At 36.3% G+C, this 23173-nt stretch overlaps 1 protein-coding gene across 1 annotated transcript in view; it reads left to right on the forward strand.

The window, feature by feature from the left end:
- The first annotated feature begins 2128 nt into the window (after window positions 1–2128).
- LOC118797942 (uromodulin-like) overlaps window positions 2129–23173 on the forward strand; it is a 22628-nt gene continuing 1583 nt past the window's right edge. The window contains exons 1-6 of the mRNA XM_036557241.1: window positions 2129–2199; window positions 6815–6868; window positions 19462–19839; window positions 19936–20007; window positions 20294–20716; window positions 21429–21931. Of these exons, the coding sequence (XP_036413134.1) occupies window positions 2172–2199; window positions 6815–6868; window positions 19462–19839; window positions 19936–20007; window positions 20294–20716; window positions 21429–21931 (1458 nt within the window). The 5' untranslated portion in view covers window positions 2129–2171. The remainder of the gene's footprint in view (window positions 2200–6814; window positions 6869–19461; window positions 19840–19935; window positions 20008–20293; window positions 20717–21428; window positions 21932–23173) is intronic.

The raw sequence follows: 23173 nt of genomic DNA on the forward strand, positions 1-23173 counted from the left end.
TCTGTGTGGGTTTCCTCCCACAGTCCAAAAACATGCAGTTAAGCTAATTGGATATGCTAAATTGCCCCTAGGTGTGAGTGTGTGACTGTGTATGTCTGTCTGTCTGCCCTGTGATGGACTGGCGACCTGTCCAGGGTGTATCCTGCCTTCCGCCCAATGACAGCTGGAATAGGCTCCAGCACCCCACCGCGACCCAGAAGGATAAGCGGTTTAGATGATGTATGTATGTAGTTACTGACAGCTTAATTTATCTCTGCTTGTTTTTTGTGTCCCCTCAAGTAAAGAGGAAAATATATGTACATCATCGGTCACATTTATTCTAAATGATTCTACACAATAAACCAAACAGGAATCATGAAAAAGAACTAAAATTAATCTGTACACATATGCATCTCATCCACTGATAGGTTTATCCAAGAGTGGGTTTCCATGGTATCACTCTAAATTTAACTCTTCCCTTCAAATTTAAGATATTGACAGATACAGTCAATAAGTGCATATTTAGTTCTGTAAATGTACATATACAGTGATCTGGCATAACATTATGACCACCTCCTTGTTTTTACACTCATTGTCCATTTTATCAGCTCCACTTACTATATAGGTGCACTTTGTAGTTCTACAGTTACAGACTGTAGTCCATCTGTTTCTCTGCATACTTTGTTAGCCCCCGTTTTACCCTGTTCTTCAGTGGTCAGGACCCCCATGGAGGTACTATTTGGGTGGTGGATCATTCTCAGCACTTTAGTAACAGTGATGTGGTGGAGTGAAGAACAGGGTAAAAGGGGGCTAACAAAGTATGCAGAGAAACAGATGGACTACAGTCCATAATTGTAGAACTATAAAGTGCACCTATATAGTAAGTGGAGCTGATGGACAATGAGCATAGAAACATAATGTGGTCATAATGTTATGCCTGATCGGTGTAAAGTCCACTTAAGTTTCTACTGTGATTCACAGTTAAGTTGTACAGGCTGCTGTTAATCATGAGTTTGTAGTATAATTAGCATAGTAGTAGTGAGGATCATCACTTTACTTGGAGGGATGCATAAAGTAGCACTAAATGGTTCAGTAATATATAGTAAGGAATAATTAATGGCGACAATGTAAAGACAGCTGTGAGGACAGTGAAGTAGCTGAATGTGTGAAGGTGACGGAAAGTGTCTACTAAAGCTCAAGCAATGTCTTCAACACAACACTGCACAGTGGAGAAAAATGTAATGAACAATCAGAAGGTTAGTTAACAGATTATGAACGGTATTAACAAGTGATATTTCTTGTTACTTCTGTATAGGAGTAACAAATCAGTTTTTCAGTGTAAAAATCAGCAGTCAGTGCAGCTATGAATTAACAGCATATTAAATTACTAAGTACTTAATCAGTAACTGAATAATAACTAATGTTTAATAACCACAACATAAAAGGTTATTTTTTTTCCTTACCCATGGTTACAGGAACATGTTAATTTACATTTACGGCATTTGGTATATGCTCTTATCCAGATTTGATCATTTTACACAGGTAGGTGAAGGTAGAGTTAGGAGTCTTGCCCAAGGACTCTTAGTGGTATTTTGTAGGGTGCTTGCCCAGGCTGAGGATTGAACCCCACTCTACAGTGTAGAAGATAGAAGTGTTACCAACTACACTACATCAACCACTATTGACTAGTTATAGATACGTTATATGTCAAAATTACCTAAAATTAAATGCACATGACTAAATCATAATAAGAAAAACTCAATAAAGAGTTAAATTAAGTTTTAAAATGGAAATGAAAGTGGTTCCAAACTTGCGGCTCACTACATTTAATTGCCACAGTGTATTGTCTGCTTACTATAGTAAAATTATTTTGTTGTTAGTGTGACAGTGTTTCATCCAGTTTGAGACTAGTGAAGCTTAGGTGGAAATATGGAAATAAATGTATTAAAAGCTTTATGGAAATAATTTCCATAAAAGTCAGGGACGTCACATTTGTCCTCCACCAATTACATGCAAAAGCCTAGGAGAAAACAGAACACAGCACGCTACACCAACAAGAAATGAACACATATTTAAAACCACGTCATTTGTTTATGGAAAGATATGTAAATTTCACATTGGCTGCAAACTAGAAGGTACATTTCTTACGGGTTGGTCTGCAGGCAAGAACATCTCAACAGAAGATTATTAAAATGAAAAATACCATAGTTTTTTTAACGTGTGAGTATTTATTTATTTGTTTACTCATTCAATTTAAAACAAAGTAGAAAATTAGCACCATAACACTTTTGTTTTAGATATTTGTTGAGGACTCCGCTTATAAATGTAGGTGTAAAGTTTTATTTAGTGATATTTTGCATTAAAAATTAACTGATACTTGCTCACAGGTTTATAATAATAAGAATTTATTAATCTCCTGTTTCCTTCTTTAAGCCATATTTATTAGTAGAGGTGGTGTGCTGTAATGTTATCTGTGGAAAGAAGGCTGGTGTATTGTCTTGTTATTGTTTATGTTAGTTATTGTTTCTCTAACTGTCATTTCTAAGAGTTGCAATGGAGAAATCAACACCAGGTGCTAAAATGGTTAAGACTGTGTGATTATAGATTAATGATGCTCTTTGGTTAGTTTTTGTGTTTATCACAAAATGAAACTGTAACACATCATCATTAGAAATGTCAGGAATGGCGTCGAAATGAATCTGGTGTGTAAATTACAGCATGGCATACACTGTGTTCTTTAGCTATGGCTATGAATTTTTAGTCAATAAGAATGTGTTGTCTTCTTAAAGTAGTCGCAGTCACCATTGTGATGTGTTAAAGGGTAGTAATAGTAACAATGTGTTGAGGCAGATATATGTTTATCATGAGAACAACACTTTTCAAGATAAAATGCACAACGTAGTGTTTATTAGTTTTAAAGCGATGATGAATATGCTCCAGTGATTCTGGCCACGTTATACCAGAATAACTTGTAACAAAGAAGCTTTTCTGCCTTATTTGCATATTGTGAACTCTTGTTCAGACCAGTGAATTTTTAGCTTTTTTTCCTTTTATTTACAGTGTTACATGAAAGTTTGTAAATCCTTCATCATTTTGTGCATTTCCACAACATTGTTTTCAAGAAAGTTGGGAAAATGTTGCAAAATGTAATAAAATCAGAGTGCAATTATGTGCAAATCATTTAAACCCCACATGTGATTGAAAATAGTACAGAGACAACAAATCAAATGTTGAAACTGAGAAATTTTATTTTTGTTTGAAAAACAATTCCCATTTTGAATTTGATGCTAGCAACACATTTCAAAAAAGTTGGGAAGGCATGTTTAGCACAGTGTTGTATCACCTCTTCTTTGAACAACTGTCTAAAAGTTTGGGAACTGAGGAGACATTGCTGTAGTTTTCAAAGTAAAATTCTTGCTTGATGTATGATTCTAGCTGCTGAACAGTTCGGGATCTCCTTTGTCATACTAATGCACCCCCCCTAACATCGCAGGTGCTGGCTTTTGAACGGTTCACTGATAACAAGCTGGCTAGTCCATCTCCTCTTTAGCCCAGAGGACGTTTATATGTGGCTTCTTCTTTGCATGGTAGATCTTTAACTTGCATTTGTGGATAAAGTGATGAACTGTGTTTACAGAAATGGTTTTTGGACCTGAGCCCATGCAGTGACTGCTGCAAAATCATTTTTAATGTAGTACCGCCTCAAGACCCGAAGATCTCGGCCAGCCAGTATTGGTTTTCAGCCTTGTCCTTTGCATGCAGAGATTTCTCTGGTTTCTCTGAATGGTTTTATGATATTATATTGTATTCCAACCCCATTTCCAAAAAAGTTGGGATGCTGTGCAAAATAAAAACAAAATGCAATGATATGCAAATCATGTAAACTCTAAATTTGATAGAAAATAGTACAAAGACAACATTTCAAATGTTGAAACTGAGAAATTTTACTGTTTTCTGAAAATATTTGCCCATTTTGAATTTGATGCCAAGAACACATTCCAAAAAAGTTGGGACAGGGGCAACAAAAGGCTGGTAAAGTTGTGTAATGCTAAAAAAAAAAAATTCTGGTGGTTGATTGGCAACAGGTCAGTAACATGATTGGGTATAAAAAAAGCATCTCAGAGAGGCGGAGTCTTTCAGAAGTAAAGATGAGGAGGGGTTTACCGCTCTGTGAAAGACTGCATGGGCAAATAGTGCAACAATTCAAGAATAACATTTCTCCACATAAAATAGCAAAGAACTTTTGTTTTTCCTCATTTATGGTACATAATAACATTAAAAGATTCAGAGAATCTGGAGAAATCTCTGTATGCAAGGGACAAGGCCAAAAAACAGTATTTTTTTTTCCTTTAAAAATATGATTTACATGATTTTGCATATCATTGTATTCTATTTTTATTTACATTCTGCGCAGTGTCCCAACTTTTTTGGAAATGGGGTTATACCATAAATTATGAATTTCCCAAGTTCTTCGCTATTTTAAGTAGACTCGCCCCCAGTCTTTACTTCTGAAAGACTCAGCCTCTCTGGATTGTTCATTTTATACCAAAACATATTACTAACCTGTTTTCAGTTTATTTATTAATTTTTTATATATAGCATTACACAACTTTACCTGTCTTTTGTTGCTCCCATCCCAGCTTTTTTGAAATGTGTTTTTGGCATCAAATTCAAAATGGGCAAGGAGATCTGTTGTGCTGGGGAGTAGGCCGCAGTGCTCATGTGCCCACAGTGTGAGTGTTTACTAGGACAGAAGATAATCTCTAAACCCTGCTCAGAGACCATGTGCCCCAAGGAAATCTGCTCAGGCTTTGCTCAGACTTTGTCCAGGGACCTTTCTTGAACTTTGTTCAGACTTTGTGAGGTTGCTGGGATGGCTCCTCTGAAAGAGAGAGCTATGTAGCAACCTGCTATGGGCCATGGATGCACGGGAGGCATGGCTGTGTGCGGGTCTATTTAAGATGTGTCACTGGCCTGTCGGGCTTCTGCAGCTAGACTCCATTTGTTCCTCTGCTGTTCTGTTTGCTCCTGTAGTTTTGGACTTTTCACTGGTTTGTAGATATTCTATATATGTGGCAAGTCTTTCTCTGTGGATGTGTCTGTGGCTGTAGGTGCACCTGTATGTGTGTATGTATGTATGTATGTATGTATGTTTGGTAGTCGGAGACAGAGGGAGGTTTCTGTTTCGGTTTGTTGTTTACTTTGTGTAAGTAAATTAGCTACTGTTATCTTCTAGGTAGGTTGGGATGCTGTTCTGTATTGTGGTTCACTGCTTTAAGATAAAATAACCCTTTATTAGTCCCACAACGAGGAAATTCTTTAGTGCAATACAGTTCCATTTTTACCTGTTGTTTTTGCTTCATTCATCCATATCACACACTACAATATAACAGTGTATATATATATATATATATATATATATATTATATATATATATATATATATATATATATATATATGACTTTGTGAATGTTATGCATGGTTATGCTTTGAATAAGAGATAAAGACCAATAGTTGGTGTGTATTTACTGTACAAAGTTACACTTTATTTTATGGTCCTGTTTTCATCATAATACTGAGAACTTCCAGCATGTACCTGGTAAATAATCTGGTTCATTGGTGCATATGATGACAATAAGAAAATGTGTAGTTAATGTGTAATTACTATATATGAAATTAAAGTTAAAGTTCATTATAAATTGTTACCACAATATTACAGAGAATTTACTCTAAACATACCAAGTAATTCAGAATGAATTACTGTTCTGGAAAAATGTACTTTATCTTATTCTGCACTCTGTTACATATGCCTGTACAGAAATGCTTAATCACTAAAAGCTGTAATATATCTGGTATTTCTCACAATATTTATTCTGTATACAGACGGTCTACTCTGTATCTTGGGTCTATTTTTCCTCTTTCAAATCAACTCAGCATAGCAGCTGATTCTTTCATTCGATAACCTCTTCAGGCATTTTTAATCAGAATTTCCACTCCACCTAAAATATCACAGAAATTACATGCTAGCACCGGAATAGCCATCTGAATAAGTGCTTCATCATTTAAGGTGGAATGAGAAATGAGAATAAAAAGCCAACTTCAGCTTTACTTAATCTCTCTCCATTGTATGAGTTACAGTCAGCAAACCGGGGCTAAACCACTTGAGCAGGGGACCACTTAACCCCAACATTACTACAAATATACACTTGAATGAATGATTTATAGTTTGAATGAGTGTTTTACATTAATTTATTCATTAGCTCACAATATGAGGCCAGGAAACGCTACTGGCCCACCAGGAACTTTCCCTACTCTTCTGTTCACCCACTCCCATACGTCAAATGCACATAGGCTACACAAAGCTTGTAAGTTAAAAGAACCAGACTCCTATTGTCAGGAGGCCAGCAAGACCCCCCCATAAAATCCTGGAGTCCGTCATCTCATGCAAAGTCCTTTGTTTTGTCACCACACCAGCATCTAAAATAAGGTCTATTGACTGTCCAATCAAAATCGAAAATTCAAAGTCCCTCAGAGTGCATCCATGCCATCTCATGCCACAGCCGGTCCACAAATGATCAGCAAGCCCCAGTAAACTCAGTCCTGTCCCCAGCTCCAGCCAACCCAGCCATACTGGATCTGCTCCTTTGTAGAACCATCAGTTTCTCTCTCCCAGGTGTTACAACTGACCCTCATTACATGACATCACAAACCCCTTTCTCCACGCCATCATAATATAATTATCTTTTTTCAATTTTAAGCCTTTAAGGTTTTACTGTGAATATCCAGTAAACCGCTGCATGTGTGAGCATACACCATTTTTTTATCTTTCCAACAGGGGTCACTGTGGTCCTACTAACTACAATCACAGACAACAGTGCTGCAAATTTAAGTAAGTAAAGCCTAAAGTCATTCAGTTCCTACCTACTACCTACTTACTAAAGAGGTTTGACCAAGTGCAGTGTGAACATATATATATATGTTCACACAGCACCACCAGATCTTTTTGAACTGCTGATAATAACACAATGTCAGGAGAAGAAAACTAGCTGACAATTATGCATTTGAATACACTGAATTATATATGAGCTGGTGGGCAGTGAGAAATGATGACCAATTTTCTGATAAATATCATGATTGTCACAAATGTTCTGCTGTTTTTTTATTAAAAAAAAAAATAGCTGGCCAACTTGGTTATCTCAATATAGCAAATATATAAGAGTAGAATGAAGCAGATTTCAGAAAAAGCTGTTAGATAATCTAATTTGTGCTCCGTGTTAAATAAGATTCCTCTGCTAATTACCTGCTTTAAAAAGAGTAGATTTTAGTCATTTTTAGAGTATCACCTTAATTCAAGGAACACACATTTGGTAGTTTATTCAGGTGTTGTTCTTTGTCCAGTAAACTCAAACTGGACACATCTGAACAGTTTGTTCACTGTGTATTATGCTATATTCAGTATAGAAATAATTGCAATAATATGCACAATAAACACTTTAAGACCTTGTTATGAAAATTACTGAACATGCAATCTCATCTACATTTACATCATGTAAGTGTATAACTGGCAACTTTTGATTCTTGTAGGTTCTAGATTGTCATGTTTATTGCTTAAAGCTCATGAGAGTTTACTGATTTACTGAGTTACTGATCCTTCAAGGTGTGTTTCTTGATCTAAAGTGTATTTTTGTTGTCCCTGATTAATTAAGAAGTGGTAAATAAATGTTAGTCAATTTGTGTCCTAAACAGAAAAAAAAAAAAAAAATCTTTGTTAGTTATTTGGTAGCCAAAAAGGGCGAATATCATATTCCTGATTTGTGAAGCAAGTTAACTTGTTTGGCATCTAATTATTGATCATTACACCAGCACTTTATTTATGTAAGACATCTTGAAGTGTTATCGACATTTTAAACTCTTATTTTAGCTTTTTGAAGTATATGTAAGGATCAATGTAACTGTTTTTCAAATATTATTTTGCTGTAAGCAATAAATTATTATTAACCATATGTCTACTAAAGTGTAATGAATCCTAGTATATTTCTTGGTCACCTATAGCTATTCTATTCTTGTCAGTTACAGTGCTTTTACTGACAATTTGAGCTTACCTGCAGTGTCAATCAGATTTGTCCCAACTCTCTCTGAGGCACCTGAAGCATCTAACCACAATTCTGAGGCCTGCTTACTAGCCCTATGTCCCAGGTGGTTGTTCAGGTGTTGTATATGGTTGTCATGGTATCCCACATGGTTAATAGGTCATTGCTAGTGTACTTGTATCAATATGGTTGTCATGGTATCCCACATGGTTAGTAGGGTATTGCTAGTGTACTTGTATCATATCAAGATATAAGTGGGGTGCACAAACTTCTGCCCACCATTCATTCCTAAGATAAAAAATAGCTATTTAATGATAATTATGTGAAAACTATGTCTTATCAAAGCACTTGTTGCTGGAAGTGTTTTAATATTAATACTAACATTTAATATTAAACATTAATATAAAATATTACATGTTATTATAATATTAATATTAATGTTAATATTAATATTAAAACGTTTTCTGCTGTCTTTTCTTAAACACATACAGTGGTGCTTGGAAGTTTGTAAACCCCTGTTTTTTTTCTTTCTGAATAGAAAAAGAGAACCTGTAGTAGATAAAGTAGATAAAGAGAACCAAATTAAACAAATGAGACAAAAATATTAGACTTGGTCATTTATTTATTGAGGAAAATGATCCAATATTTCATATCTGTGATGGCAAAAGTATGTGAACCGTTGCTTTCAGTATCTGGTGTGACTTCCTTGTGCAGCATTAACTGCAACTAAATGTTTCCAGTAACGGTTGATCGGTGCTGCACATCAGCTTGGAGGAGTTTTAGCCCGTCCATACAAAACAGCTTTGACTCTGTAACATTGGTGGGTTTCCTCGCATGAACTGCTGCTTCCGGTCCTTCCACAACATTTCTATAGGATTAAGGTCAGGACTTTGACTTGGCCATTCCAAAACATTAGCTTTATTCTTCTTTAACCATTCTTTGGTAGAATGACTTGTGCGCTTAGGGTCGTTGTCTTGCTGCATGATCCACATTCTGTTGAGTTTCAGCTCACAGACAGATGTCCTGTGATTTTCCTTTAGAATTTGCTTGTATAATTCAGAGTTCATTGTTCCATCAATGATGGCAAGCCGTCCTGGCCCAGATGCAACAAAACAGGCCCAAACCATGATTCTACCACCACCATGTTTTACAGATGGGATAAGGTTTTTATGCTGGAATGCAGTGTTTTCCTTTCTCCAAACATAGCCCTTCTCATTCAAACCAAAAAGATATATTCTGGTCTCATCCATCCACGAAAAATTGTTTCAGTAGCCTTCTGGCTTTTTCATGTGATCTTTATCAAACTGCAGATGGGGAGTAATGTTCCTTTTGGAGAGCACTGGCTTTTTCCATGCAACCCTGCCATGCACATCATTGTTTTTCAGTGTTCTCCTGATGGTGGACTCATGAACATTAGCCACTGTGAGACAGGCTTTAATTTCTTAGAAGTAACCCTGGGTTCCTTTGTGACCTCGCAGACTACTGCATGCCTTTGGTCTTCAATTTCCTCCATTCGAACACAATCTGTCTGACTGTGGATGGTGGAGTTCAAACTCTTTAGAGATGGTTTTGTAATCTTTTCCAGCCTGATGAGCATCAACAACTCTTCTTCTGAGGTCCTCAGAAATCTCCCTTGTTCCTGTCATGATACACTTCCACAAACATGTGTTGTGAAGAACAGCCTGTGATAGATCTCTATTCTTTAAATAAAACAGGGTGGTCACTCACTTCCAGTTGCCACCCCATTGATTGAAAACACCTGACTCTAATTTCACTTTCAAATTCTTTGCTAATCTTACAGGTTCATATATTTTGCCACTCATAGAGGTGTAAAATTGGATTATTTTCCTCAATAATTAAATGCACATGTCTAATATTTTTGTCTTGTGTTAAAATGTGATAAAGTTCAGAAATGCAGAAAGTTTTAAAGGGTTCACAAACCTTCAAGCACCACTAGTCACAAGATCTGTTTTTTTTCAGATTTCTTTAGATAAGCTGGTTCAATGATGTTCACTGTATTACAAATAACGGTTACCATCTGAGTTTGATTTGAAATGGACTGTTTTACAGATAATGGTGTAAAGTGTCTTTGTGTACTAACTTTCATTGTTTAATTCCTTTCTTTAATCCAGATGGGAATGAATGTACCCTCTTTGAGTACTGCCAGTAATTGTCTGTAACACTGATATTTGTCAAGCTCTGTTTATTGCTTGTTAAAAAGGTACACAGTAGGAGGTTTAGAATGGTGCTTGAACAACCGAAATTTCCAAGATTGTACTTTATAAGATATTTGCAAAATACTTTCATATTACAAGTTTGCAGCTGTCTTTTTTGAGTAAGCAATTTATTTTGAGCAAGCAAATTGTCCAAAATGCTGCTCAGTGTCCCACACCTTTGATTAAAGCTTGGGAGAGAAGAATTTAAAAGCAAATAAAAAAAAATCAGCATAATAATGTACCTTTACAGGAAATAAATGCAGTATATCTAACAATGTTTTCAACTGAGCTGGGCTCTTCTACTGTGCTCTGTTAACTGGATCCATTTAAGAGCAGCATAGTAGCTAAACGCTGCTTCTCCATGTCTAGTGTTCACCTTCGGCAGAACTATCGGACCAGTTCCTAATGATCTTAGAGTGCTGCTCGGCTCAAATTGCTGCAGCATATCAAAGAAATATGCTGGTCCTACACCATTAACTGATTTATAGAAGACCATCCTGTAACAGACAGGTAGCCAGTGTAAGGATTTGCGAATGGGTGTTCCCTTCGTTTTTTTCTTGTGCATTTATGATCAACTGAAGATGTTTGATTATCGTTTTGGGAGTCAAGGTAAAAGATCATTACAAAAATCAATGCTGCTGGAAATAAAGGCATGGATGAGTTTCTCTAGGTCTGGATTAGTCAGAAAATCTCTGAACTTGTTGAGGTTCTTAAGGTGATAAAAAAGCTGATTTAGAAACTGCTTTGACATGACTGCTAAAACTGCTCTACTTCTTATTGCTATCCCCAAATAAAATCATCTGCTTTATCTTTACTCAACTTCACAAAGTTTTGACCCATCCAGTTAGTAGTGTGCTCAATGTTCTTACAGTGATTCAATGGGAACATAATTGTTTGGGGAGAGGGCCAGGTAGATCTGAGTATCATCTACATAGCTGTGGTAACAAATCTCGTAGTATTATTTGGCCAAGAGGAAGCATGTATACATTAAATAAGATTGGCCCAAGAATTGAACCCTGGGGGACACCACAGGTGACTGAAACTTTGCATTGTTTTCTATTTTGACAGAGTAGTTCCTTCCTTGCAGGTATGAACTGCATTTTAGGACAGTTCCTGAGACCAACCCAGTTCTCAAGTCTATCTATAAGACTTTTATGGTCAATGGTATCATAGGTGGCATTGATATTGAGCAGAAGTAGAACAGGTCTTCCAGATATCTGTATTTAAATGAATGTCATTAGTAAATTTAGGACAGAAAGCCAGTGCATTGCTTGATGATGATTTCCTCAATGAGTGATATGTTTACTTTAGGAAGTATGTCTTCTTTGGTAGGTTATGTGTCAATTAAATCAATGAAAATTATATTATTGATAGCACCAAACTGAGACATTTTAGCCATGATATCTATACGTGGTGAAGGAGAGAATTCGGGCACTTTGGTGGATACATAGATATTAATGGCTTGTCTGATACTATGGATTTGTGTTTAAAAAGTATGCAAACTCATTACACCTCTCAGGTGATACTAATTCAGAGACCATATATGTAGATTACTTACTTTGTTGACCATGGTGAAGAGTAATTTGCTGTTACATTATTGCTGATAATGCTGGAGAAGGATTATCTAGCTTTGAACATTATTGAAGATTTGAAGATTTGAAGATTTCTTTGTGGATCTGCACACAGTTCATGAATGTTTAAATCAACATCCATAAAATATACATATTTTACATTGTTTTAATTTGGACCACTATGTCATTTTACTGAGAGACATTTTTTCTAAATAAAACACCTCAATTTTCATTTTGAAATACTATATTATGCCTATAATAGCAACTTATTTTTTAAATTTATGTTTCTTTTTTTTCCTTAAGCATTTGTTGCTTTGCATGTGACTAAGGACAGTAAGTTATGTATAAATATGCTTAGGAACATCATTTGACTGAATCATAGTGTGGTGGTGGCACTCATTGCATGAAGGAATTTTACAAGGCCATAATACACATCCACATGAATGTAAGTAGAGTACTTTGCATTGCAATCAAACTCCTTTAATGGCCAGGGTTTTATTACACACTTTTATAATCCAAGAATAGCTCAACCAGTTTGCATTGGCAACCCTGTAGTTACTGAATAATAACTTTAGTATGTAATAAGCCTGTGACTTTAAGGTGTTAAAGATCCATATAACATCCATTTCAGTCAGGTACAATACATTTTTTGGCACAACAAAATTTTAAAAGAGTCCAGTAAAAAGGAGAAAGAATAACAAACTGCAAAATACAAAAGCTTAAGATAAGAAATTGAGAGTATAGAAAGAGAGAAAGCACTTAATTATTAAAGGGTTAAGCATGGTCATTTTTTATTATGTATTATTTTGGCTGTCCAGAAAGAGGAATTCCACTGAAAAGAATATAGTTTCAATATAGTTCAAATAAAAAAAGAAGTTTATTTTGAAAAATATATGTCAGTAAAATGACATTGTAGTACATATTAGCATCATGTAAAACATGTATTCTTTATGTTGACTTAAATACTCATGAACATGTTATGAAGTGTTTATGTAAGTGTGTGCTCTTAGTCACATGCTAAGGAAGTCTTTTGGACTCTTTCAGTATGTGACTGGGAGCACACACTATCATGGTCACATTCTGGATGTGGTTATCTTAAATGGTCTGGACATGATAGTGTGTGCTTCCGGTCATATGCTGTTAGAATCCAAAAGAGTCCTTAGCGTAATTGTCTTTGGACTTGTCAGCATGTTTGTTAAAATCACCAGAAATAACAAAATTCATCAATAAAACTAGCATTGTACCTCCAAGGCCTGTAGACAATTACTAGTAGTATCTTTAGTGCCCCTCTCAGAACTGCGCAAAGGGAAGTCAAGTCAGCAAATGATAACTGTTTTCATTGGAAAGAATCATCAAATAGAGCAGCTACACATGCACTTTTCTTGCCAGCAAATGAGACATTTATAAATTTTGGTGGAGCCTACTCAATTAATACGGTTTCAGCATTACATTTCTGTTAAAATCAAGCCCATGTGTAATAATATTATTAATCAAATAAGACTAGCTTGTGAGAGGTCAAATACTGCGAACAGCTAACTTAGTAACCTGTGCACTTTGCTCCTGAAGTTGTGACTCACATTTGACATACTGCACATTGAATACATTTGCATTATCTGACATGTCTGACATTATTTCCCTGTTCTTTCTGTTTTTAATAAGTACTGAAATGGTAGAGATAACAGGCACGAAGGGTTGAGGTTGTTTTCAAAACATGTGCTGACATCATTACTTTAGCAGCACAGACTTGAAAAATATCAATTTGCCAGATTATTTAAATGTGGTGACCTCTTCCCTTTCAGTGGATGAGGTTGGGTGGAGCACCTGGTGAAGATGAGGTGCATAGTGAAGCTGCCTTTTTTTTGTTTGAGGAGCTTGTGTCTTTCTTTGGGGTGCTACAGGTGTTGGAGGAGCTCTGTTTAATAGTTCATCAAACTGGCTGAGCTTCAGTGTGGCAGCTTTAACAAACTCCTTGGTGAGTTTAATGTGGGAGGAGGCAGTCATTGGGTTCCTGAGGCAGTAGATGAGGGTGGTGGAGAAGCTGGGCTGATTTGTCACTGAACCCGAGGGCTGATTGACATGGAAAGTAATAGCATCATCCCAGCTGATACCAGCTTCTCCATTACCAGTGGGTGGTTCAGGTGGGGGAGATGGAAGATGGTGTGGGTTGCTTGTGGGGTGAGGGGGACGGAGACTGAGTATGGTGTGGATTACTGTTGATTACTACTGTTGGGTCTCCAGCAGCTGATATGGGTGAATATCATCATGGCTCTCATCCAATAAGTGCAGCTCCATTAGGGCATTCTCACTGGGTGGAGGATGCTATGGCTCCATCAGGGCATTCTCAGTAGGGAGAGGATGTTGCAGCTCTGGAGAGATGAGAGTTGTTGGGTGTTAGTGCTGATGTGTCTCCACCAGTGGGGGGTGGAAAAGTTGCACATGGAGAAAATGAGGTTCTCAGTCAGAGATTTGACACCACTCTTGTTGGTGTGCAGTCTATCTTGCCTGTAAGATCCTTTTAAGAAGATTGAACACCAGACAAAGCAAATCATAAATAACTTACACACAATAAAAAAACAGATAAACCTGGGAACTCTAATGGAAAGGTTGGCCTAGGGAAAAAAAAAATAAAATCTTTTCTTAAACACTTAAATAAGTCCCCTTCTTGAAACAAACGACTGCTAAGACAACCAGTTCACTTCAAATATAAGCCTCCATAAGTGTGAGAATAGATGGATTATCTTTGAAATAGCAGTAGGCCATACAGGTAGTATTCGCCATACCTGGAAAAAGTGTCCCGCGGCCATATTGACATTCCATCAGCATGATGTACATGAAAAGTCAATGCCAGCTATGCTGTCTAAATCAATATATCAAAAAAAGTCAGTTTGATGAAAGGTGATTAGGTCTCTATCAAATTGAGAATTGAATATCTGAGTCCTGATTATGCGTCCTTGCCGTGACAACATATGCAGACATCTATAATTGCCATGTAAATACTGCATCAGTGTACACATCATATCATTATTTCGCTTGTGGAAGGGTCAGCAATATTGTCTTTTGTACCCTCAACTACACCATCCAATGTAAACTGTCCAAAGCAAACTGTACCAATGCTATTGGAAACTACAGTTGCAAATGCCTGAATGAGTATAATGTGTCAAATCTGCGCATTTCTATTAGCACAGAGGCATGTTTCAAAATCAAAATTTGTAGTAATTGCCAATGACACTAATATTTTTCATGTATTATGCGTCAGACATAAAAACGGGTACACCATACATCTTCGAGATGGTACTTGGACATTTCTGTAATTTTATGTTAGAAGATACTGCACTTGCTGCTTCAAATGTTTTCATATTACATGCTTACCTCTGTCTTTTCTTAAATTCTTAAATGAGTACATTTCTTAAAACAAATAACTAGAGAGACAACCATTACTTCTGAGAACACTCTAAGTATAGGTCTCCATGACCTATATTTGAATAGATGGATTTTTTTTTCTGAAATAGCAGTAGCCAATACACAAGTTAATGTGGAGAATGTTTAAAAGTCTCTTTGTTTGTGAATGTACTGAGATTACTGAAGTGTGGGGTCTAAATGCAAACTGCACCAATGCTATTGGAAACTACAGCTGCTTATGTCTATCAATAGCAGCAACCCATGCAGAGGTACCTTTGACAGTGATTTTGATAGCACTTTTTTACTGTACAGTATATATCTAGTGTTTAATAGGTAAATATGTAGTAGTTAAAAGTCATTTTCTGGTACATAATTTGCACATACATAGTTATTAAATGATAATTTAATGCTAAAATGTGATATGTACAAGTAATAAATATTTGATGCATACAAGTGTATTATGTAAGTACATACCAACTAATGTAAGAAAAATTGGGTATATTTTAGCCTTTAATGCTGAAAAGTTAAAAAGTAATGAAGAGTACTACTGAATTCCTTCAGAAAACATGTGTATGTGATGCATATGTGATAGACAGGTACCTGCAACTGACAACATTAAAATATATATTTTTTCAAGTGCAATAATTCTTTCTATATTAATTCATATGTCTACTGGTAAGTTCTCTGTAATATGATGGAAACAAAACCGTACAAAAACATAATTTTGTACACAGTATTTACACAGCAATTACCTTTTTCTTAGATTTGAAGTATGCAGAGCAAAACCATAAAGTGTTCATAACCATTAACATAGTTATAGATCAGATGTAAGTTAACAAACAATTGTACAGGGTAAGTGGCGTCTATATTGTAATGTAAAATATGAATGATGCAAAAACAACATAAAGGGTTAGAGAGACATTAGGATACAAAATATCTACATAGTATACATGAACATAACAATTCATCATGCTACTAAATCCAAAAAAGCAGACAGCAGAGAGTTTAGGAAACATTCAAACACAACGTTCTTAATCTTTCCATTTTTTAACAGATAAGAAATAAGAGCCATGTTTTAGTCTCTGTGGAAACTACCACAGTCTATGGCATAATTAAAGGAAGTTAAGAGAAGGTTTCCAATTTTGTCCCAAAGTGCTAACATAGCTTTGGAGGGAGGCCATCTAATCCTTGAGTTTTGCCTTCATTTAAAGACGCAAGTGCATCACTTAATTTCGCCAATGTAAAAGGTGATTCCAACTGATCAGCTTCACTGGGAGAAAGTTAATCCAGTTGCTCAAGAAATCTACACTCAGAGGGATCCCACTTGATTTTTAACGTGTTACAATTAAAGTAAAAATCCTTAAAACCTTTAATAATGGCAGAAGATTCAAACAAAACTTGTTCCTTAAGATCTCAGTTTAGATTTGCTTTCCCTAAATCTCAAGGCAAAGAAACGATGAGACCTCACATTCTTCATAATATGTCTGCCTAGTAAAAAGTAAGATGAACTCAGCTTTGGACTGAGACAATTTATTATGTTTGGCTCATAAAGCAGCATGCATGGAGGGATTGTCAGAAGGATTCAGATTTTTTCTTGATTTCAATAGGTTAATTTTAGACTGTAATTCAACTATTTGTTCCTAATAGTATTGAGATTGGAAGAAAAATAAATGCAAAAGCTTATAAAACACTTGTTGCTTTCCAAAGAATCTGAGGTTTGTCACACTGTGCACCGTTAATCTCGAAGTTCTGCCAACCTTGTGTTTATTTGCTCTAGAAAGGTACCACTCAGCAATAAAGAGGTGTTAAAGTGACATTTTGTGGATCTTGTATGTATAACATCAGGGGAAAAAAAATGCAAAACAAGAGCATGATCTGGAACCAACATGGGTAGATTTGGGCTGAGAAGAAAATCCAGACCATAATTATTGGGTGCATACCCTGATTCTACTGCCATTCTGACCTGACAAATACTAAAAACTACTAGAACAAATCAATCATCCTCATTATTGAAAGAATATTGAAGGGTTAACGCAAGTGTCCTATCTAGTCCTTCTGTTTCATTAGGGTGAAAAAATGTGCTAAAATTTTAAAACGTTTTGAAAATTGACATCAACAGTCTTTAAATGAGACTCCAGAATTAAAGCTAAAGGAACCATTTTTGGGTAGATAGAAAACATCTGGAGGGAATGGGAAGGGAAGGAAAAGCAACAGGAAAAGGTGCAAACCACAAGGACGCTAAGCTCCTACAGATTTTGCTAAACATAAACACAGCCTCAAAATCCTCAAAATGTCCAGAATCCCCCAAAAAAACTCTTTAGAATTGCCTCAGCAGCTGAAAAATGATCGTGCAAGGTTTCTTGGCTTGCTATCACATATATATGATGGCAATGGTTGGTTTAAATGGTACGACCATACAAATCCCATGCAGTCGGAGCCTGCAGCTGACTCAGGCAGGTTGATTAGCCTAAGACTGTTCTTTCGGCTCCTGTCCTGTAGTTCCATCAACTTGACCTCGATCTTAGCCAGCTTGTTAGCTGTGATGCTGATCTTACGCTTGTTCAAGCGAATTGCCATTTGTATGGAATCTACAGTGGATTGATCCACCACTAATTTCTTAAAACCTCATGCACCAAAGAAATCTTAGCTTCCAGAGATGCCAACTGAGGTGCAAGAATGGCAGCAAGAGCTTCTTTCATGGCCATAGCTACCAGAACATCACTGTTTTTTTAAAGGGCCTTGGTAATTTTCTTCTATATGGTGGCATCGAGGTCAACTTTAGAAACCACTTCTGCCTCTCTGGGCTTTTTCTTTACTAACAATAATTGTTCCAGCTCTCTCTTTTGTCCAGTATTGTTAGGATCAGGTGACATGGTTAATTCAAATGCAAAGGACCAAATTACATACAGATTCTTGCAAATTTGGGGAGTTTGCAAGCTGAGCTCAAATCAAAAGCTTCTCTGGGTCTTAGGTCTTCTCTTGTGCACACTCCTCTTTAGCTCACTCCACAGGTTTTCTATGGGGCTTAGTTCAGGGGAACGAGATTATAATGGCATAAGCTTGATTCTGTGTTCATATTGTACAGTGTTTAGTTATTTATCTGATTTTGTATTCAGAAACTTGATTTTGTGTTGATCTGGACATATGTTGTGGCTCATTGTCTTGCTGGAAGATCCAATAACAACCCAATTTTAGTTTTATGGCAGAGGCAGACTTTTAATTTGTAATGTCCCAGTATTTTATGGAGACCCTAACAAGATGCCCATGGCCTTTGGAGGAACAACAGCTCCTTTCAGCAACTTTCTACCATACTTCACAGTGGGCATCAGGCTCTTTTCAGTGTAATCATCTTGCTTTTTAAGCCAAACCTACTTTGAATGTTTGTTGCAAAAATCTCAATTTTAATTTCATCTGCCCTGGTTCCAGTCAAAGTTCCAGTAATGTTTAACAAATTTGAGGCCCTTATATTTGTGGTTAGATGACAGCAGAGGTTTTTTCCTGGCATGCCTTCCAAATAATCTGTTGGCATGGAGGTGGCATTTTATGGTAGCTTTGGAGACTTGCTGACCCCATGCTATTCTTTTTCTGTAACTTTCCAACAGTGATCATTGGAGATTTTTTGCATCTCATATCCTCCTCACTGTGCCTGGGGGCAAAATAAACTTGGGTCCTCATCCTGGCAAGTTTGTCACAGTTCCAGTTGATTTACATTTTAATTATTGCCCTAACTGTAGATGTGGGCTTTTTCTGGAGAGTAGATATTTTTCTGCAGTTCCCTGACTCATGTAGGTCAACACTCTTTTCTCTTATGTAAATTGCATGTCTCTTGTCTTTCCCATGTTAAGAGTGACTAAAGGAATTTGAGCTCTGTGTCACATCATGTATGCCAATAACTGTGGCACATGTGCTTTTGTTAAAAATAATAATTTGTTGATGACGGATTTTCTTCACCCAGAATAAATATACTTCAATTAAATGTTGAATTTTTCTCTTTTTCCAGTGAAATAAAGCTAATTCACCAAAGTGTGAATTCCTTTTAACGCTTTTACTCATCTTTACCAGGGGTGCCAAATTCTGATACAATATAAAGAAAGTTTTTAATTTTAAATTGTCAAATATTAAAAAGGACAAACTGGAGATAAAAGGCTTTGTCATGACAGCAACAACATATAAATAAATTGATGCATATTTTATTGGTTTCAACAGCAGCTACATCTAATGATCCCTGCAACAATTACACGTCTCTGGATCAACCCTGGAGAGCCACTAATGCAACTGGACTGTGGATCTGTGACAGATTCTTCAACTGGAATGGCTGGTATCGGCTGCTGTATAATGAGATGAGTGTCCGTATGCCAGAGAGCTGTGTTAATCAGTCCAGATGTGGTACTGATATTGCTCTGTGGCTGAATGGATCTCACCCTCAGATAGAGGATGGAATAGTCACTCGTGGGGTCTGTGGGAGTTCAGGAAGTGACTGCTGTTACTACAGATCCACCCCTATTCGAGTCAAAGCATGTCCAGGAAACTATTACGTCTATGAGTTCGTCAGGCCTGACTCCTGTGTTGCTGCTTACTGTGCAGGTACTTTGATTGTTATATAAGATTTTGTGTTTTTTTAATGAGTGTTGCCAAAGTTTATTAGACTTTAAGGTTTGTATAAATTTGTGTTTTCTTCAGATGTGAACACCATTACTCCGAACACTGCCCCGACGAATGTGACCAGTGTTGCTGCATCAAATATAAACACTAGTAGGTTTTCAGAAGATCTAACAGTATTTTAGCTATTACATACTTTGTCTAAATAAACAATAATGGCTTTATGGATATATTCTACATATGTCAAACAAAAACACTTCGGGTGACTTAAATATTGAGGATCACATAATGACTTGGGATTACACACCACTCTACTACATTACACTACACTACTATCCTATAAGTTGTTTCTGAACTAAAGTGTTGTTCTGTAATTTTGAGCATGAAACAGTGAGGTTTGTACAGAAAATAACTGCTTCTTATGATTCTGTTTCCACAGCAGACACTGCAAACAACATGACTTTTGACCCCTGCAGTCTCTACAGTGTTCTTGATAATAATTGGAGAAGAACAGATAGTGGGTTCTACCATGGTAGCTTTGATGACACTCTTCTTGAATGGAGTGGCTGGTATCGTCTGTATCTTCAGGGTCAAAGTGCTCAGATTCCTGAATCTAACTGGTGCTGGAGTTTTGTGACCTGTGGTGGTTACACTGCACTTTTACTTGGCGGATCTCATCCTCAACCACAGGACGGCATCGTCACCAGAGAAATCTTTGGAACATACGTTTCCTCAGTTGATAGTAGACAATGTAATTCCTACAGATCAAACCCAATCCAAGTCAAAGCCTGCCCAGGAAATTACTACGTTTACAGACTCGTCAAGCCAGCGGTATTACTTCCAATACCTACATACTGTGCAGGTAAAGTCTACTGTTTCTATATCATTATTATTATTATTATTATTATTATTATTTTTATTACATTTTATTATTGTTTTATTTAAAAGGTAATCCAGTAATTAGAACCAAGTGAACCAAAGAGACAAATTGCTAACAGTGATCCCAGAAAACCTCTTTTCATATGGCATATTGTACCATTAAACAACTCAAAAAATGAAGGGAAATTCTGAATTTTACTAGACTAGCATGCATGAAAGTATAATTATTAATATTTAATTAGCATATATTAATAAATATACAATAAAAAAAATACAATTAGTGGACCAGCCCTTTAATCTAGTAAGGTAAATGTGGGTCATTAGCTTAGGCTATGGTCACATTACAGAGTTAAAGTGACACAAATCAGATTGCTGTGTGTAAATCTGGCAGATGCATTTTTGTTCAGAGCTTTGCAAATACTGATCTCAAAATGTATCTGAGTCACTTGCAGATGTACCTCTAGAACATATGCACATCCATGTGGCCACACAATCATAATCAAAACCATATCATATCGTGATAACTTTTTAACGCGATTTATTTTAACTCTTACATCTAGTACTCAAATTACAACACTTGTCAGCAGTTGATCATAGTTCAATTACAAGTTCTTCATTTGAAAAGCCCAATGAATTTCAATTATCAGCAGTGTCACCAGTAGCATTAACAGTGTCTGATTCTGTAACTTTATCAGAGACATCAAGATCATTTGGGCATGCAGCTTCTGAGGAAACATCAAAACCTACAACTGTAAATTTGCCAGACGCTTCAACAAGAGATATGCAAGTAATATTAACAGACAAGAAAACAACTGTGACTGCATACTCAGACGACTCTGTAACTACAATGGAGCCAGTAACTCCAACACAGTTACTTAATGAACAAACTTCTACCACAGCAGGGCAACTGCCCACTTCTACAACAACATCTACTTTGACCCAAACCTCATTCACGTCAACTGAACCAACATCTGTGAGACAGGATACACTTGATTTTCCAACTACTGTAGTTTCTACCACTGGTCAACTTAGTCAGTCTGCCACAGCTACAGCTGACTATACCACCGATACTAGTTCAGCACCAGCATCACCTACCAGAAGTCAGGCTCTTTCATCTGCTACTGAACCAGAAATATTCATGCCTACAACAACATCTACTTTGACCCAAACCTCATTCATGTCAACTGAACCAACATCTGTGAAACAGGATACACTTGATTTTTCAACTACTGTAGTTTCTACCACTGGTCAACTTAGTCAGTCTGCCACAGCTACAGCTGACTATACCACCGATACTAGTTCAGCACCAGCATCACCTACCAGAAGTCAGGCTCCTTCATCTACTGCTGAACCAGAAATATTCATGTCTACAACTAATATGACTTCAAAGACAGAATCTTCATCAGAAACTTCACCTGATATATCTGTAACAGAAGGACAGGTCACTTCACCCAGAACTGAGACAACTGCATCTCCAACTTCCTCCACATGCTGTGCAGGTAAGGTCTTCTATTTCTTATATTGTTTATTCATAAGGAATGTCCAACTGATTTGATCAGTATCGTAAAGTGTATTTTACATTACGGTTACATCATTGCGCTGATGTTCTTACTCAAATCAAATAATGGATCTATTTCATAGTTTACTTAGAAAACTATACCTTAAGCTAATGCAAGTAGGATAGAGCTCAAGATTTTGGCTAGGAATTATTATTATTATTATTATTATTATTATTATATCCTAACATTTTTTTTTTTCATTAAAAAAAAATCTAAATTAGAATCTAAGGAGACAAATTGCTAAGTGATTCAGAAAACCAGTTATAAATATGTATGCTTTAAGCATTAATTACAACAAGCTTTAGTTCCTGATTAACTACTTAGTCAATAGTGCAGTAACTGCTGATTATTACACTGTTAATAAACCGATAAGTGTGTTTACTCATATAAATAAGTAACACAAAAACTAAATAATACTGAAGTGTTAATCCCGTTAATTATCTGTTAATCAATCTATTGATTTATCATTATATTTTCCTCCACTGTACAGTCTTATGTGGAACACAGTGCTTGATCTTTACTGGACACTTTACTTCACCTCCAGACATTCAGCTGCCTCACTGCCTTACAGCTATCTTTACATTTTCACCATTAAATACTCCTTATGTCATCACGCTGAACCATTAGCTACTACTTTGTGTCCAATTAAAGTGATGATCTTCATTACTAATAAACTAATTGTACTACAACTAAACAATTAAGAGCAGCCTGTACACACTTCACTCTGAATCACAGTAGAAACTTAAGTGGACATAGTGGTCAGGCTTAAAACACAGGCTACTTATTCAAAGACATCTAGACGGTTTCCTCTTTAAGCAATATAATATAGACATATCAACAGTATTGTACTATTACCATAATATCATAAATTTAAAGGTGCC

This window comes from Colossoma macropomum, unplaced genomic scaffold (assembly GCF_904425465.1).
Source record: "Colossoma macropomum unplaced genomic scaffold, Colossoma_macropomum, whole genome shotgun sequence".
In the NCBI taxonomy this organism is placed as follows: domain Eukaryota; kingdom Metazoa; phylum Chordata; class Actinopteri; order Characiformes; family Serrasalmidae; genus Colossoma; species Colossoma macropomum.